Source organism: Pollicipes pollicipes, unplaced genomic scaffold, assembly GCF_011947565.3.
Source record: "Pollicipes pollicipes isolate AB1234 unplaced genomic scaffold, Ppol_2.1 Scaffold_3718;HRSCAF=4362_pilon_pilon_pilon, whole genome shotgun sequence".
In the NCBI taxonomy this organism is placed as follows: Eukaryota; Metazoa; Arthropoda; class Thecostraca; order Pollicipedomorpha; family Pollicipedidae; genus Pollicipes; species Pollicipes pollicipes.
The window spans coordinates 125077-137232 of record NW_023596361.1 but is presented as its reverse complement, the minus strand read 5'-3'; the positions used below and the strand labels follow the sequence as shown (position 1 = coordinate 137232).

Genomic DNA, 12156 nt, shown 5'->3' with positions numbered 1-12156 from the left:
GCTTAATTACCCTTGATTCTACTGCCCTGCATATCTACCAGATATACTTCCTACGACTTCCTACTAAGCCAGCGGACTGGGAAGACCCGTCCAAGGCCATCCGATTTCTGTAGTTTGTAGACAAAGTCCACGACCCAGCGGGCGCGCGCAGCTTGAATTGTAAGCTCCCATTAATAGTGAATTTTTGCTAATTGTCGGAAAAGCTGATGTTTTTTCCTACCAATAATCAGCGAGATGAAATATGTTATGGTACATTTCATGCATTTAGGTGCCAGAAAAACAAATACCTATTTGTGTGCAGGTTGCATGGTACACTAAGCTTGGTTGCTGATGCACAGTGCCCTGGTTTTTATAATCACAGCATCAAAGTGTGCAAACTTGTCATTGCTATTCTTGAACAGAACATGCTGTATGCTGTGTGATGTTGCCATGATATCTTCCATGTCTGTTGCTTTGCAAAATGGGTGCTGCATGACCTTTAGCAGTCGATGCGCCCTAAAGCCCCAAATCATCATCATCATTGCTTTGCAACAAGAATGAAAGTGGTGTTGAACCTTGTGATGTGAGTTGTCATATCTCTCCTTTCATATCATATCCTATTTTATTCTTGCCTATTGCTGCAAACCAGCAGCTTCATTTACAGTACAAACATGATTCAAACAATTTATGATGCAACTATTAATATGTTGGATAGCCTTGGATACAACTTAACACTTACATAGAGCTCTGACTTGATGCCTATGTGAGCTCACAAGAAAAGAGCATCATGTTTAAGTGCAAATCAAAGTAACACTTGCTGCAAGTGGATGGTGTTAGGGGTCCACAGCTAGCCCTCAATGCTACTATGTCCTCTAGCATATCCTATCCCATCAAATCATATAAAATTGATGGATGTGAGTGATTTTATTTTAGAGCTCAACTTTGTGGGCATTGTTTCACCTTATAGCATTCCATATCAGTCCAGTGGGGCTAATCTGACTTCCAAGTTGTCAATGTACCTGACATGCCTATTGCTTACAGATGGAGCACAAGGTTAACCTGAAAGAAATTAGGGACCAGTTCTACCATTATGTGCTTAGTGAGCATGCAGAAGATATTCAGCACACCTTGGAAGACACTGGTGATACAGCCAGGCACATACCTGTCTATATTAAGTAAGCATATGATGTTGTACCTATAGCCTGGCCTGATTTACACAGGCTTGTGATTTGTTTTAGGGCATCATGCCTCATTACAAACATGTCTCAGTCATCATCCACACACTGCTTCAAGATGTATGCAAAGGTCATGATGTTTGCCATAATGGTGGTCTATGATGTGCTGCATTGATGTTGCCTATTTCCATGTATGTCACTGCTGTAACCTGACTGAGCAAACCTGCATTGTGCTGAAGAGTATCATGCCTCATACTTTAGTTTTGTGGCATGGGGCAAGTGTCATGGGCATCTCATGCCTTACCTTTATGGTGCTGAAGGAGAGATGCATGTCTTGGTGTAATTTCCCAATGATTGGCAAGTGCTACACATGCTGCCACAGTGTACGATGCTGGGCTGAGCGAGTGCCTTGTGTCCTGTCCCAGCTTCCTGACGCTGAGCTGAGCGAGTGCCTTGTGTCCTGTCCCAGTTTCCTGATGCTGGTCTGAGTGAGTGCTTTGCGTCCTGTCCCAGTTTCCCGACGCTGAGCTGAGCGAATGCCGTGCGTCCCGCCCCAGTTTCCTGATGCTGAGCTGAGCGAGTGCCGTGCGTCCCGCCCCAGTTTCCTGACGCTGAGCTGAGCGAGTGCCGTGCGTCCTGTCCCAGTTTCCTGACGCTGAGCTGAGCGAGTGCCGTGCGTCCTGCCCCAGTTTCCTGACGCTGAGCCGAGCGAGTGCCGTGCGTCCTGTCCCAGTTTCCTGACGCTGAGCTGAGCGAGTGCCGTGCGTCCTGCCCCAGTTTCCTGACGCTGGGCTGAACGAGTGCCGTTTTTCCCGCCCCAGTCTCCTGACGCTGGGCTGAGCGAGTGCCGTTTTTCCTGCCCCAGTTTCCTGACGCTGAGCGAGAGCTGCGCGGTGCTGGCGGATCTACTGCGCACCAGCGGCAGCCAAGTGCTGCCCGCGCTGGACCGGGCGCTGGTCCGCGCCGCCCGCCACCTGTACGGCCAGCTGACGGACGCCGGCGTGACCGGCCTGACGCTCAAGACCAGCTTGCACGTCCGCCTCATCGGTCAGTGGGAGCCGTTCTCGTCAACCACCCAACCGTCTCCACCTGTTGCGCTGGCTGATGTCGGTGGGCTCTTCTACCCGGCGGTGATGGGCTCTGTTGTGTGGTGTTTATCGGCTCCGCGGTCTGTGCTCCGTCTGTCAACCGTCTCTGAAGGCGTGTGCGGACCAGCTCTGCTGTGTAGCGGGCCGACCGACCAAGCCGCCGGGTGTCGGTCGAATCCACCGTCCGCCGCTGACGCCGTTGCATGCTCCACCCCAGAGCTACCGGTGTGTGCCGAGCTGCAGCGCACGTGCGTGCCGCGGATCGAGGACGAGGGCCAGCTGTTGTGTGTTTCGGGAACGGTGGTGCGAGCCGGCCTGCCCCACATGCTCGAGACCAGGGCGTACTACACCTGTAACAAGTGCAAGCACCCGTTCACCGTCACTGTAAGTACGCCGCCCCACTTAAGAGCGAGGGAGGGGAATACCCAGCCGCGAGGGGAACGCTGGGAAGGGCTGCATCAGCTGGAGTATGCAAGCAATGCGCTTCGGATGTATCATAACTCCTGGCCCGTCAGTTTCCGGTTTTTGCACCAATGTGCTTTCAATTACGCGAACTGATAGCTTAAACGGACTACGGCGAGCTCAAACGGACTACGGCGCCTTATACATTGTGTGCGGTAGCGTGGCTGCTGGCCTGTCGGTTGTGGTGAAGCCGCCAGTGCGGTGCGGCCTGGTGTGTCGTCTCAGGCAGAGTACGAGCAGAGCTACCAGTCCGAGCGGCCCGCTCGCTGTCCGAACCCGAAGCCGTGCCGCGCTGGCGCCGGCTTCGCGCCCGCCTCGGCCCCCGACGTCAGCGTGCGCCACCACCAGGCCAGAGATTATCAGGAGATTCGGCTGCAGGAGCAGGTGAGGCTCACGACACGTGGCTTGCGTGCCCGCCACCAAGTGGAAGTCAGTCGATGTTGCTTGTAAAAGTGACCGCACTTGTCAGATGTCGCCTGTCCAGGCCAAATGACCGTGTGTCGCCGCGCCGAACCGATCAGACAGGGCCGGTGAAGCAGGGCGCCGATTTGGCGCACGTGTACGCGTGCTGCGCTGTGACGCAGTATTGCGAACCGTGATCTCGGCATGGGCAGTGCAATGTAACGGTCATCTGGTGCCGCGCAGGTACAGAAGCTGGATGTGGGCAAGATCCCCCGCGGCCTCTGTGTCGTGCTGGAGGACGATCTGGTGGACTCCTGCAAGGCTGGGGACGATGTGATCATCACGTGAGTCATGCACGCTTGCAGCGAAGAAGCGGGGCTCGCGCTGTAGACAGCGGTGGAAAACGACCAGCCTTGAGCGCTAGCGGAACAAAGTCTGCCCGCTGTGGCCCTTTAGGGGGTATTCGCGCGGCATGTCCTGCTTGCATGATATGCGACCGCTGATTTCTTTACCTTCATTAAACTTTGGATTTGGGTTGCTACGGGGTTCGATGTTACAGGTCATATTCGCTCATGCCTATACTGACAGAGATGCGCATACCGACATCGAAATATCCACATTGACGCTGGAATGCACATACTTAGTTGAGATGCACATGCTGACATTGAGTTGGATGTACTGACACTGAGGTGCACATACAAAGGCTACTTTTACCGCCGTGCTGATCCGCTGCGGGCTGGCGGTTGGTCTGCGCGCGTGCGCTGAGTGTGCTGGCGTGCCGGCCAGGGGAGACAGTGCGTCAGCGGTAGCAGTCAGCGGTGCGCGGCTCGCCGCCCGACATCGAGATGTGCTGAGAGTGATGATATGCTGGCCAGGGGGACGGTGCGTCAGCGGTGGCGGTCAGCGGTGCGCGGCTCGCCGCCCGACATCGAGATGTGCTGAGAGTGATGATATGCTGGCCAGGGGGACGGTGCGTCAGCGGTGGCGGTCAGCGGTGCGCGGCTCGCCGCCCGACATCGAGATGTGCTGAGAGTGATGATATGCTGGCCAGGGGGACGGTGCGTCAGCGGTGGCGGTCGGCAGTGCGCGGCTCGCCGCCCGACATCGAGATGTGCTGAGAGTGATGATATGCTGGCCAGGGGGACGGTGCGTCAGCGGTGGCGGTCAGCGGTGCGCGGCTCGCCGCCCGACATCGAGATGACGCTGCACGCCAACCGGGTGTTCGTCAACAGCGAGCAGCGCACCAGCCTGCTGCTGACCGACGAGCGGCGCCGACAGTTCGACGAGTTCTGGCGCAGATACCGGCACGACCCCATGGGCGGCCGCAACCGCATCCTGCAGCGCTTCTGCTCGCAGGTGAGACGTCTGATACCGCTCCTGTTCCCGGGTCAGACGTCTGATACCGCTCCTGTTGTCGGGTTAGACGCCTGACGCCGCTTCTGTCCTCGGGTCGGACGCCTGATACCGCCCCTGTTCTCGGGTCGGACGCCTGATACCGATCCTGTTCTCGGGTCAGATGCCTGACACCGCTCCTATTGTCAGGTGAGCCGATGGTCTCTGCATTCGCTCCTGGGACTGGTCCTCCTCGTCTCTGTCCCCAAGTGATCGCAGTCGTACTGGCTGATGTCCCAGCCGGGAGGGGCCGGAGAGTGGCTGCGCCCAGACCAGTCTCATTATTCCGTGCCTCGCTGCAGTTACGAATACACGAAGTGTCTAAGGTCCGTTCGGCACGAGAGGTGAGGTGGTCGGTTTACGTGCGGACTCGTGTGAGTGGAAGTTGTTACTGCAGCCATCGGCCTACGAATGGCATTACGGCATGCCCAGCGCGGCACATCCGAGCACGATACGTTGGCGGAGATGACACGTTCTCCCATAGGTTGAGCCTCATCTTAAATATACATGTCAATAATTGTGGTCTGAGATTTGCTTAGAAAGCACACAAGACCCATTGGGCATACAACATGCATAAAACATGGGTTTATTTACATTTATGGCGCCATATTTGACGTCGCGTTGGCCCCGACCCTGGCATCCGACCGTGGGTGTGTGTGTTCTCCAGATATATGGCCTTTATGTCGTGAAGCTGGCCGTGGCGTTGACCCTGGTGGGAGGTGTGCGACGGAGCGATGGCACCAGCAGTACGCGCGGCGAGCCCCACCTCCTGCTCGTCGGAGACCCCGGTAAGCTCAGCTGACAGACGGCTGCACACTTTTCTCTCAGTCCTTTGTTACACGCGGTGTGCCATAACTCTGCTCTGGGCTTAGTTTCCGAACCGCCGACCTTCACATATCCTGGGCTTAGTGTCACTGGTGCACCGCGGGATCCCAGCGACCAGTCGCCGTGGTCCGCAGGTACGGGCAAGTCGCAGCTGCTGAAGTATGCGGCCCGGCTGTGCGCGCGCTCCGTCCTCACCACGGGCATCGGCTCCACTTCGGCTGGCCTCACCTGCGCTGCTGTTAAGGTCAGGAGCAAGGCTTTACCTGCGCTGCCGTTAAGGTCAGGTCCAAAGCCTCATCTGCGCTGCTGTTTAAGGTCAGGTCCGAGGCCTCTGCGCCGCTGTTAAGGTCAGGAGCAAGGTCTTATCTGTGCCGCCGTTAAGGCCAGGTGCAAGGCCTCACCTATGCCGCCGTCAGTGTCAGGTCTAAGGTCTCACCTATGCCGCCGTTAAGGTCAGGTCCAAAACCTCATCTGCGCTGCTGTTAAGGTCAGGTCCAAGGCCTCACCTGCGCCGCCGTGAAGGTCAGGTCCAAGGCCTCACCTTCGCCACCGTCGATGTTAGGTCTAAGGTCTCACCTGCGCTGCCGTTAAGGTCAGGAGCAAGGCTTCACCTGCGCTGCCGTTAGGTCAGATCCAAAGCCTCATCTGCGCTGCTGTTAAGGTCAGGTCCAAGGCCTCACCTATGCCGCCGTCAAGGTCAGGTCTAAGGTCTTACCTGCGCCGCCGTGAAGGTCAGGTCCAAGGCCTCACCCTCGCCAACTTCGACGCTAGGTCCAAGGTCTCACCTGTGCCGCTGTCAAGATCAGGACCCAAGGCCCAGGACCACGCGGGCAGTCCGACGCGCGCTGTGCTCGAGGATAGCGCGGGAAGGAAGCATGCCGTCCAAATTGCCAACTTTTCCCGGGACAGCAATGTCTGTCACGCCCTTGGCGGGCTATGCAGTGGAATCGGCCGCGTTTTGGTGTCCGGATGTCCGACTTCACACTATATCTGAATTTATACCAGAGCGTGTTACAGCGCCAGCTGGCCGGTGCTCCGGCACCGTGAGTGAGGCAGTGTTGTCCGTGCTGCCCTCAGCCCCCAGGAGGGGGCTGAGTGGCAGCTGGAGGCGGGAGCTATGGTCCTGGCTGACGGCGGCGTCTGCTCTATCACTGTCCATGACCTCAGGAGGGGGCTGAGTGGCAGCTGGAGGCGGGAGCTCTGGTCCTGGCTCACGGCGGCGTCTGCTGCATCGACGAGTTTAACTCCGTGAGAGAGGCCGACAAGACCAGCATCCACGAGGCCATGGAACAGCAGACGATCAGTGTGGCCAAGGTCAGTGGAGAACCCGTGGTGATCGTATTCTCATGGTGCTCGTTCATCCGCGCCACTTTGTGGCAACGAGTTGCCTCATTTACGGCTGCTGTTCTTACCGTCTGGTGCACGCCCAGCGCTGTATGAGATCGACTCTGAACTCCGGTAACGTGACTTGCGTGTCCGTGCGTCCCTCCATCAGGCGGGCATGGTGTGCAAGCTCAACACGCGCTGCTCGATCGTGGCGGCGGCAAACCCGCGCCTCCCAGTCGACTGGGAGTCGGGCTGCGACGTGCTACCGAGGCTCGGGCTGGGCTCGCCTCTGCTCTCCCGCTTCGACCTCATCCTGGTGCTGAAGGACGCCGGCAGCCGCGGCTGGGACAAGTAAGCGCGTCCGACGGGGACGCCGTGGCCTGCTGTGGTGCGAGACGGCGAGCCACAGCTGGCTGCCGGTCTGTGTTTGGTCCCTGAAGTGTGAGAAGCTTGGGTCGTCTCACTTATTTCCGGTTAAGACCTTGTCTTTCTGCTAACAATGTGGTTTCCAACACATCCCTGCGTGGTCGTGCGTTGTATTGCAACTGTGCGTAAATGTCATTGCCCGACCTTTTTGCATTTCATTTAAGTCAAATGAGTGCGGTGTGCACGCTCCTACGTTGGATGAAAACCGTCCGAAAGGCTGCTCCTTCCCTAAATCCGGGCTACACCCGATCGGTACGCGCCAGCTGAGGTACGGGCCGCACCCCTTTTGTACGCGCCGGCTGAAGTCTGGGCTGCTCCTGATCGGTACGCGCTGGCTGAGGTCCGGGCTGCACCCGATCGGTGCGCGCCGGCTGAGGTACGGGCCGCACCTGATCGGTACGCCCCGGCTGATGTCTGGGCTGCACCTGATCGGTACGCGCCGGCTGAGGTACGGGCCGCACCTGATCGGTACGCTCCAGCTGATGTCTGGGCTGCGCTCGGCTGGTGCGCGCCGGCTGATGTTCAGGTTCTCCGCCAGACTTGTGTCCGGCTACATTCTGTCCGGCCTGGACCCGCTGGCCGGCGCCGAGCCCACCGCTGCCGCCGCCGACTGGAGCCTGGAGACGCTGCAAGCGTACCTGGCGCACGTGCGCACCCTGCAGCCCGAGCCGGACCGGCGGGCGGCCGCCCTGCTGCAGCGGTACTACCAGGCAGGTGGCGCCCCGGCCTGGGGCGACGGCGGCGCCAGGGGGCTGCCGCCTCCCACCCCGAGGACGAGCACGCTGCTGTTGGCCCCCGGGACACGGACTATGTGGGTGACGTCACTGGTGCCCGAAGGCTGCTCGATCGGTCCACTATGAGGTGCGAAAGCTCGTCCCAACTTGCCACGCTAGTGCTTCAGTGCTGATAGTCGCCGCTGACGCTGCCTGTGTGCGGCCCGCTCAGCTGGTGCGTGGCCAGGAGTCGGCCGGCCGCTCGCGCACCACCGTCCGCCTGCTGGAGTCGCTGCTGCGGCTGGCGCAGGCGCACGCTCGGCTGCGCTGCTCGGACGACGGCGCGCAGCTCTGCGACGCCGTGGTGGCCGTCACGCTGGTGGAGGCGTCGCTGGGCGGGCTGGGCGGCGGCCTGCTCGGCCCCGACGGCGTCGGCTCCATCCTGCAGACCAGCTTCCCGGACAGCCCGGCCGACGAGTACCGCCAGCAGTGTGAGTCGACGGACGGGACGGGACGGCGCGGTTGTCGACACGGCACGACGAAATCCTGCGTTGTTTGGTGTCGTTCCTGTCACCGTTACTTATTTTGGTGTGAACTCTGGCCATTTGCAATAAACTGACAGGGGGATACTGCAATTCCAGTGATGGTCATGCCCTCATGTGAGCACATCAGATTCGCCACAGGATCGTGGTCGTGGTGTTCATTACGCACCATACCGTGGGCAAGGCCTAGGAACTGGATCAACATTATATGAACGGAAAAGCGTCATCACTGAAACACCACTTGCATTGTTGGCTAAGGAATATAGATTGGCCTGAGCGTGCTCGTAAACGTGACGTGTTTGGCATGATGGTGACTGGTGATATTGATAAGGTCGCCATTTTCTGGCGCTTGTTCCAATGACGTGGACCCCCTGAGCATGCCGTGTCTGCTGAGGTCTACTGGGGTCTGGTCCGATGGCATGGACCCACTGAGCATGCCGTGTCTGCTGAGGTCTGCTGGGGTCTGGTCCGATGACGTGGGCCCCCTGAACATGCCGTGTCTGCGTCTGCCGAGGTCTGATGGGTCTATCCCAATGACGTGGACCTCCTGAGCATGCCGTGTCTGCTGAGGTCTACTGGGGTCTGGTCCGGTGACGTGGACCCGCTGAGCATGCTGTGTCTGCTGAGGTCTACTGGGGTCTGGTCCGATGACGTGGACCCGCTGAGCATGCTGTGTCTGCTGAGGTCTGCTGGGATCTGGTCCGATGACGTGAACCCCCTAAGCATCCCGTGCCCGCTGAGGTCTGCTGGGGTCTGGTCTGATGACGCGGACCCCTGAGCATGCCGTGTCTGCTGAGGTCTGCTGGGGATGTGCAATGCCCGTCCGATGTACCAGCTGCGGCCTGCACGCGATCCCGGTCGGGACCGTGTCGTGTGGATCCTGATCTTGCGATCTTGGATCGTCTGGATCCTGTGACGTCAGATGTGCCGTCCTGCGTTGCAGCCAGAGCTAACGCCTTGTCTGGCCACTCAGGTGAGCTGATCCTGGGCCGGCTCGGCATGGAGGACCTGCTGGAGCAGGAGATGGCCGCGCTGGACGAGATGCAGCGGCTGGACTCGCCCGGCCCGGCAGAGGACTCGCCGTCTCGGCCCGGGCCGGAGCCGGCACCAGACCCGACCGCGGACCGCGGCTCCTCGGACACCCCACCGAACCCGGCGCCTGGCAGCCCCGCAGGCGCCGCTGCAGAGCGCCAAGTAGGTAACCTCTCGGCTGCGACGGGGTCGTCGGACCATCAGAGGGGCGCCGGTTCGGACGTCTCAGAAGACGCCTCAACCATCCTCACGAGTGCAGCGCCGTCTACCGCGGCAGACCGCCCCACCTGCCGCGTCGGGCCGACGCTGAGCGCGAGGCTAGCAGCCAGCCGGAGCCGCGGCTCGGGCGACAGCCCGCGGCCGGCGACGACCTCCGGCGCCGGCGACGCCACGACCTCGACCGAGGCCGAGGCCGGGGCCGACGCGCTGACGCGGCTCCGCCGGCCCGACCACGGGGCGCAGGTCGGCGCAGGTCACGACATTGGCGATCTGTCAACCCTGGAGCTGGCGGAGGGCGCCACAAGCCTGGGTTCGACAGACGAGCTGCCGGTGGGCCGCCCCGGCGCCCAGCAGCTATCGCGTTTCAAGTTCGTCAGGAAACCGGCGGCCGCGTTCAGCCTGACCCGCTCGGAGGTCGGGCACGCGCCCGGCTTCAGCACCTCGCTCGACGGCTTCGTGGACGACCTGGACGATTTCGAGAGCTCGCTGCGAACCGGCACAGGCGGGGGCGGCAGCGCGACGGCGCGGCCTCGGCCGGGCTGCACGCCGCGCGGCCGCCGGCCAGCCGTCAGAGACGGGTCGAGGCGGACCGGCGCAGCGGCCGGGAGCATTGGCGCCGAGCTGACGCCGGCGGGCGGACCGAGACCGGAGCCGGCCGCCGGGTGGGACACGTCGCCCCCGGCCGACGGCAGTGAGTCGGGCCGGCGCGCACGGGACACGCCGCCCTCGGCCGGCGGCGGTGAGTCGGGCCGGCGTGCGCTCTCGGCCAGCACGCTCGGCAAGTTGGCCCAGTTCAGCGCGGACCCCAGCCCGGCGCCGGCGCGAGTCCCGGTGCCGGTGCCGGGTCGGGTCGCGGCGCCATCCGGTGACGTGGCCGCTCGCCCGGCGCGGGCCGCCACGCCGGATGCCTCGGGCCGGCGTGTGCAGGGGAGCGCCGCTGGCTGCTCACAGTTCGACTCTGCCGACGATGACTTTCCAGAGCTGGACCTGGACTTCAGCTGGCCGCCGACGAAACGTATCAAGTTGTGATCTCGGAGTAATATGTTTGCTGTGTGTGATGCGTTGTCTTACGTGAGGGAATAACGACGTGATGTTAGTCCACCCGATATTGGTGCGCCGCATGGTTACGGAATTCAGTTGACGACGTGCAATTTTCTTGAAGCGTTTTGCGTACGAATTCGAGAGGCTTCATTGGATTTTGTATTAGCACTTGTTTGTATTGCTCAGTTTTATGCACACACATTTTAGATAGGTGTTAGGTGGTCAAACATCGGTGAGTTAGCTCATCAAATAAAACAACAAATGCGAAAACCAAGCGCTGTAGATTATGGAGCTGGCGCTTCTACCAAGCACTGTAGCACACAACGATAATAACCCGTAACAGCGAAAGAACAAGGTGTGTCACATCCATTTATTCAATAGAAAAAAATCAGTTAGGCACAAGGTACTGCTGGGAACCGTCTTGTATAGGTATATATATATATATATATATATATATATATATATATATATATATATATATACACACTTCCTTGCACCCAGCAACGAACTAGGGACAACATAAATTTCGCGAACGTACCTTGATGGTACGCTGCGATGCTCTACACATGTAAGCCAAGGCATTTTCGGTTGGGCCCAATAATTTGAAGCGATCTGAATACCGTCCAACTCGCAGTGACGTCACTGATCGGTCTTGAAGCCAACTTTTGTTCCCCATCCACGGAAGGCATATGGGCGTTTAGCCCAGTCTGTAGACTGTCGTCCTCACTTTTGTCCTCGTCATTTGTATCGGACTGCACACTACGTTTCGGTCATTTAGTTAACTGGCCGTCTTCAGGTGTTTGTCGCTACTGTAAAGACCTGGGGATCTGTGGGGCATGGTCATGCGTCCGTATATTACACCCTCCAAAGTCTCTGGTATCCAGGGACTTTTGAGGCTGATTCGCACATGGCTGTGCGGCGAACGCCTCTAGGTCTTCTGCAAGACCGACGAGGACCTGACGACGGCCGGTGGAATAACTGACCGGACAGTTGCGGGCACTGGGGGAACGTCTCTGGGTCTTCAGCAAGACCGACGAGGACCTGACGACGGCCGGTGGAATAACTGACCGGACAGTTGCGGGCACGGGGGCTTACGGTCCTTCCAGCTTTTCAATCAGCACTGACACTTTGAGCTTTTCTGAGAGTACAACTTTGGTCGCAGTCAAAGAAACCGTAAATCGTGCAAAGTTAAATGAATTGTCGGCCAAGATGGCATGGTCTGGCGAGGCCCCCTGCCAGCGAACTGGCAAGGCACGTCATTTGTAAATTGATGCCTTAACCGATCTCGCTAAATCTCTGACTAACCCATCTGACAGACGAACGTTTAGATGTAGATCTGTTCGTAAGATTTCCAAAGTCGTCCGGCACCATGTTCCATTTTATTGTGGTATACATTATGAAAACAGCGATATTATCACCCCGACTTTTCCAGTCGAAGCACGCTTACCTTAGTTCAAATCTAACGATGATCTCAACTGTTTAAGTACTTTGGCCCACACGCAAGCATCAAGTCATGAGGCAAGCGTGGATGCTT

The 12156-nt window shown here is 58.9% G+C and overlaps 1 protein-coding gene across 1 annotated transcript; it reads left to right on the top strand.

The window, feature by feature from the left end:
- Positions 1 to 125: 125 nt before the first annotated feature.
- LOC119092958 (DNA helicase MCM9) lies at positions 126 to 10610 on the top strand. Its single transcript, XM_037215855.1, has 16 exons — positions 126 to 159; positions 1021 to 1154; positions 2020 to 2201; positions 2460 to 2626; positions 2930 to 3088; positions 3350 to 3450; positions 4246 to 4462; positions 5166 to 5286; positions 5458 to 5567; positions 6491 to 6637; positions 6819 to 7000; positions 7614 to 7785; positions 8021 to 8279; positions 9304 to 9371; positions 9825 to 10103; positions 10509 to 10610. The coding sequence occupies exons 2-16, from the start codon at positions 1021 to 1023 to the stop codon at positions 10608 to 10610; spliced, it is 2400 nt and encodes a 799-aa protein (XP_037071750.1). The 5' UTR covers positions 126 to 159.
- The last annotated feature ends 1546 nt before the right edge of the window (positions 10611 to 12156 follow it).